Here is a 6,047-nt window from a genome sequence, read left to right on the forward strand (position 1 = left end):
CCTTAAATTAGAGCTACTAGCTGTCTTTAAACATGTGAAAATGATCACTAGAAAAAATATTATATATATTCTGTGTCTTACTTAAACTGTTTTCTGGCGCATCTTTCCACTGTGTCCTGAGGGAAAGCTACAATAGCTTTTGCTACAGGAGGCAAGAAAAAAAGATACCCACCTAGATCCCTTTCCCTCTCCCCTGGGCAGGACAGTGTAGATACACCTCAGCCCCTTTTTAAGAAGTGTGATGAACTGCCCCTCCGGGGCTGTTGGAGTCACTGGCTCTCAAGTCTCCAGGCTTCAAATGCAACACGTGGGGCTTCAAACGCAACACTGGTCCGATGTGGCCTTCCAGCCTGGCTGCCGCTAGCTACGGTGGTGTTGACAGATCTGGTTAGACACACCGATCTCTGCCTTCCTTCCTCCCAGGAGTTTCCTTTCAATGTTTGTCGGGTCACTTGCTACACTAAAAAAGTTGAAAGCCCCAGCTCCTGACTCCTTTATCACCCCGTAAGCCCAGCGACCTCATAGCCCTGGCAGAGGCCCACCATGAGGAGATCGCTGGGGCCTTAGAGCGAGTCGTAGCGGCGGGAAGCGGAGGGGCGGCGGCTCACTCCCCTCCGCCCCGACCTCTCCTCACGCAGCTGCTCGTCCCCTCGCCGCAGAGCGGGCCCGGGCCAGGCGCACCCGGCGGGCGGGCTGGGGCCGGGGCCTGGCCGAGCGGAGCAGCCGCCTTTCCCGCTCCGCAACCCCGCACGCCCTCGGCACCCAGCGCGGAGCGTGGAGCCGTTCGCCGTGCGGATTCCCTTCCCAGCCCCAGCAGACAGACAGACAGGGGGGAGGAGAACCGCGGGGGCCGGGGCACACCGAGCACTCCCTTGCCGCCGCCCGGCACCTGCTGCGGCGGAGGGCGCCCCGCCCGCGGCCGCCGGCAGGGGGCGCTGCCGCCCGCCCCCCCTCCCGCCCGCAGGGCGCCGCGTTGCCGTGGTGACGGGCCGGGCCGGGCCGGGCCACGGCCGCCCTGTCGCCGCGGGGAGGCGGGCGGGGGGACGCGGGGAGGGGGTGCGGGAGGCGGGGGACGCGGGGAGGGGGTGCGGGAGGCGCGGATAACAGCATACATCAGCCGCCAGCTGGGTCGCGGTGCGCTCGTTCGTCCTCCCCTTTCTGACCCGGCGCCCCCAGGAAGCCGTAGCTGCCTCCCCGCCCCCTCCGCTTTTGCCGCCGGTCGGCTCCTGAGGGCTTGAAAGACGGCCGGTGTTTCGTGCAGGCTCTGCGGGCCCCGGCAGCACCTGCCGCGGTCTCGGGGTGCGGGGGGGGCTGTGGCCCAGGGCGCGGGCGGCCGCGGCTGGGCAGCCGCGGGGTGCCTGTGGGACCCGGCTGGGGCGGCTCGGGCTCCCGGCGGCTGCGGGGCCGGCGGAGGGAGGCTGGGAGCATACCTGGCTCTGAGGAACGGGGATGTGTTCCTCGCACAGCGCGGGGAAAAACGTTATCTCGAACCGGAGGGGAGAGTTTGATAGGAAAGACGCAGGGGTTAGAGGAGGAGAGGTTCGCGGGGGGACGGCGACGGGGAAAGAGACGAGTTTTCTCCCAGAAATTAAATAGGCTGGTTTACTTACAACAGGTGTCGTACCTCAGGCAGCTCCCTGCGCAGAGAGATCCGCTCACTGAGCGCTTCGTTAAAGCCGTGGGTTTCCAGGCCGAGCGGCCGCTCCCCCGCAGCAGCCCCTTCCCCAGCCTGCAGAGGAAGGGACAGGAGCTGGGACTCCGGGTCCCCCTCTGCCTTCCCCTCCGGCCGCCTGCTCTGCTGCTTCACCACACGGTAGCCCTTCCTGGCCTTGCTGTGGTTCCTTTTGCCGGTGGGCGACACAACGGCCACGATCAACTCATCCTCCCGCAGGGAGATGAAAGGTGATAGCCCATCCAAAGGGTAATACTGCTGGCTCTCCTCCTGGGTCTCCAGCATCTCTTGGGTCTCCGCAAAGTCCATCTGATACCCTTCCCGGGGGTTGAACTCCACAGGCTGGAAAGTCCCTTCCTTGCTCTGGTTGCTGGGTGGTGGATTCAGCGTTGTAACCATCAGTAGCAAAAAGCCCAACATCAGCAACAACAAGAGAAACTGCAGCTTACATGATCCATATCTGCACTTCTTCCTCAAGAACATGCTGTTGGTGACAAAACGATACAGATGGTCATGTTAAATATCACTTGGATCTTTCTCAGACTCCAGTCCTCGGGTTGCAGCAAAGCCCTGGCTTTCACTATCTGCCAAGAGGATTTTTTTGCTCCCCTCACATTTCACTGATGCCGTTTCATGCTTTCCTCTCTATTTACAGACAAAATATAACATTCCTATTAACATTGCACTTACTGTAGCAAAACATAGCATGGATCCAGTGAGATAAAGTAGATCCTTTATTATACAGAGTCCCAGCTTAGTTAGGAAAGCGCATGTTTAGCTGATGAAAAAAGTAACTAAAGTTTTTATTTTTTCCTCTTTAAATTCTAAGTAAAAAGAAATTCCGTTTCTTATAGTTTCCTTCCAGCGTAGGTCCTGCTTCTTCAAAGTTTCCAGTTGCTGCCTGAATTGAAATGCCTTATCTCTGAAAGCAGATCTGACAGCTCTCCCCCGTTCAGAGGCTTCAAGTTAACTGTGATCAACAGATGAGAACTAGTCGGTCCCTGACTTTGTTTCACACATAACTACGGCACTCAGTCAGGAAGCACTTTGCCAGACATAATACAGAGCAATGTGTGCGTCTTTCTCTTGGTCCTAATGCCCTCACTGTTCTTGTCCTATCAAATCAAAACTTTGCAACAGCTGTAAGAGGTGAAATATAAGAAGCAAAACATTGTATTAGAAAAGAAATCAAGGCACACCACGAATCGCTCTACTTCTGAATAGCTCTATTAAACTAAGAATGCTCAGAGCAAGCAGGAAGAATTTTATAAACTGAATAAAAGACGGAGTGCACGTGATTTATTTAAGGTTAGATTTATTCATATGGTAATGTGCTAGCTGGAGTATATGAGTATATTTTATATTCAATAAATATTTACAGCTGTAGGGATTTTAACACTGACATAAGGATGCCAAATTATCACCTGGCAGACTGAAGTTGTCTCCTCATCCATAAATTTGGTATTGCAGGGCAAGCAGCACTTCAAGTTTTCATTAGTCCAGGAATAACATATAGAAAGCCTGGGCTGGAACAACGACGACTTCTGTGATTAAAAGGGGAGCTCAGTCTCTGAGGTCTGTTTGCTAATATCGCTGGCACGGGTGCTAGTGGGCACGGACTGTGGCATTTTTTGCTGCGAGATGGATGCTTGTCCAATGGGAAAAGGGGTGAGACTGTCCACATGCTTCAGCGTCACACGCGTCTTGGTCTGGCAGAGATCAGGTATGGATGTAGCTCAAGTGTTACCAACCCTTTTGATGCTGGGGGCATGGGATGTGGTTTTTTACATATCTTGTAATATTTGATGAGCAGAAAGCTCCAGCTCCAGGAGGCATGTGATTACTGGAGAACTTCCATGTTCACCTTTTGTTAAAAAGTACGTTTCTAGACATTACAGGTGAAAGAAAAGCCTGAAGACATGAATGCAGCATACTCTAAAGGGAACCAAGGATTTGTTCTTTTTTTCCTTCTTCCCCGTTACTTCCCTGTAAGATGTTCTGTAAGTTCAGCCTATGGTTCCTGGTAAACAGCTTCCAAAAAATTAAAAATGAGAGGACACCTACTTTCAAACTAAAATGAGTCATGGCCTTCAAAAGGAAGGATGGGATAGAGCACCTTAAAATTGCTGGAGGCATGTGATGTCTCTCACTTCTGTGTGTTTCCCCTAACCGTCTTATACAGAATGCCTTGAGGTAGCGTGACCAGTCTGCTGTGTCTTGGCACCTTCCCTACCTCAGCTGTTCTTTAAAACATATAATACTGCTTTAATCATATCATATCTGATACTTCACCATTGTGTGTGTCTCCCTTTTTTAGCTTAAATTCACAGAGAAGTAACATCCCAACCCACCTTCAGCCCTGAGAATATTACTCTTTATCCTGCTGTTCATAGGGAAAAAGAAGTGTTGATGTTTTCAATTCAATGGGGAAGCAGCACACATTTGCATTTAAAAAATGTGAGTTCAAAAGCATTCATTTAAATAACAATATGTGTCAGCCACAGAAAGACAAAATGAAATGGAAATGAAGAGACCTGTCCGAGGCACTCTACAAAAAGCTGGCACCAGCGACTTGCAGAAGGTTCAGTTCCACAGAGTCCCATTATCAGGCATATGGAAGAAAAGAAAATAAAAGAAAGGAGAAACTTAAGAGTGTGTGGAATAAACGGGAGAAAGCATTACTGGCTTTTTTCTTTTTTTACTTTTCTGATCTACCCAAGTATTTTAATTTTATTTAATTAATATTTTTGCCCTGGCTAAAATATTATAACATGATGCTGTAACAACTCTGATCATGATAATTTTAGCCTACAGTGATAACTGCTGTATAAATTCTGTCCTGGTATGTTCTGTGTTGCTGAGCAAATCCACCTGGGTCTCTCGTGCAGCTATGTTTCAGCTACAGATGAAAAGAGATCCAATTAACAAATTTACAGCAATCTTTGCTACTTTGGGGACAGAGCTGATAGGTAACATTATCACTGAAACATATGCATATGGAATCTGGCCTTTGAATATATCCTGACCATTTTAACAAAGAAGAAACGAACAATTACAGAAGATGTTTGGAGGTCAGTCTAGTCAATTAAATGTGCAAGTATAGAACACTGGGTGGCACACTTCCAGCGGCCTCTATTCCCTGTCCAGCGTGGACACCTCTGTTGAAACTCTCACAGCCATCCCCAGTTGTGCACAGTGTGCTCTCCTGAACCACCTCCCATCAACCAGTCTGTTTTCCAACCTCGTCTCTTAAAAATGAGCCAGGAAAGCACCGTGGTTTTTTACCGCCAGCGTACAAAAGAGAGGTTTTCTTTCCAATGGATGAGCCCTTCAGTGTCTGAGAGGACATGTCTTGTTTCCAAAATGCACTTGAAGAACAGCATCACTTTCTTATCACCTCCCTACCTGGAAGTCAAGACGACCACAACCATGGTATTTTCTTTCTGCCTGTGGTTACTAAAAAGCATGCTACAAAGTAGGCCCTTCACTGGGACACAGAATGGGTTGCTCCTTCTGCCTAGCTGTGCGGGAGTCCCTCTCCCCAGGCATCCCAGGACACTTTCCTGTGAATCCTTTGGTGGAAGAGGAAGGAGCACTGCATGTCCCAAGCTCTACCCTCAGGCCTAGAGCCACTGCCTTCTTCTCCACTTCCAGTCTCTTAAGTGCTGCTTCATGCAGGTAGCCCACAAAAGAGGCTGCCCACAAAAGGTATTGTTGTCCTCGGACTGCTGTTCTACAGCAGACCCTAGAGCTCCTCGGTCAGTGGGAGAGAAACATGTTACAGGCTGTGCAATTGCTCCAGAAAGGGCCAACCTCCGGTGCCAGTACTGACCAGTGCCAATATTGTGTTGTCTTTCCTGCTGGTGAACCCACGCAAGTGCTTAAAGACTTAGGCTCCTACCAGTCCTGCTCAGGCAGACCCAGTTGTGGAAGGTATACCTACCTTCAGTAAATAGAAAGTGAAGCCATATTGACTACTCCATTCTTTAATGCTTGCTCATGCCTCTGATTGATGAGGAAGAAAATATTCACCATCCTTCACTGTTGCAAATTTTGCTCACTAATTGCGAAGAGCTAGAACATGAAATCAAATGTAGGTCTTATTATTCATTTGAAAAGTATTAAGAAACATAGTTGCCTTATCCAGAGTAATAAACCTTTCAGTCACTGTGGTGTAGCTGTTTGTACTTACCCTTTCCTCCCCACCTCATTTTGGCTTGCATTTTTGTCCAAAACATTCCCCATCACATACTTGTTAAATATTATGTGACATGTTATGTTATCCGTACATGAAGAAACAACACATACTTTCAATGTGCAGAGCCCGTATTTAACTGCCAGGAAAATAACAAAGCAAGAACAAAACCAAGGCTGG

The 6,047-nt window shown here is 49.7% G+C and overlaps 1 protein-coding gene across 3 annotated transcripts in view; it reads right to left on the bottom strand.

Moving 5' to 3' along the window:
• Nucleotides 1-2,602, bottom strand: part of GALNT15 (polypeptide N-acetylgalactosaminyltransferase 15) — a 31,008-nt gene extending 28,406 nt beyond the window's left edge. For 2 of the 3 annotated variants that reach the window (XM_050891914.1, XM_050891916.1), the window contains exon 1: nucleotides 1,611-2,602. In XM_050891914.1, coding sequence (XP_050747871.1) covers nucleotides 1,611-2,155 — 545 coding nt within the window. In that variant the 5' untranslated portion in view covers nucleotides 2,156-2,602. The remainder of the gene's footprint in view (nucleotides 1-1,610) is intronic. The other variant, XM_050891915.1, reaches the window with a different exon arrangement.
• Between the last annotated feature and the right edge of the window lie 3,445 nt (nucleotides 2,603-6,047).

Source organism: Gymnogyps californianus, chromosome 2 (genome assembly GCF_018139145.2).
Source record: "Gymnogyps californianus isolate 813 chromosome 2, ASM1813914v2, whole genome shotgun sequence".
NCBI classification, from domain to species: domain Eukaryota; kingdom Metazoa; phylum Chordata; class Aves; order Accipitriformes; family Cathartidae; genus Gymnogyps; species Gymnogyps californianus.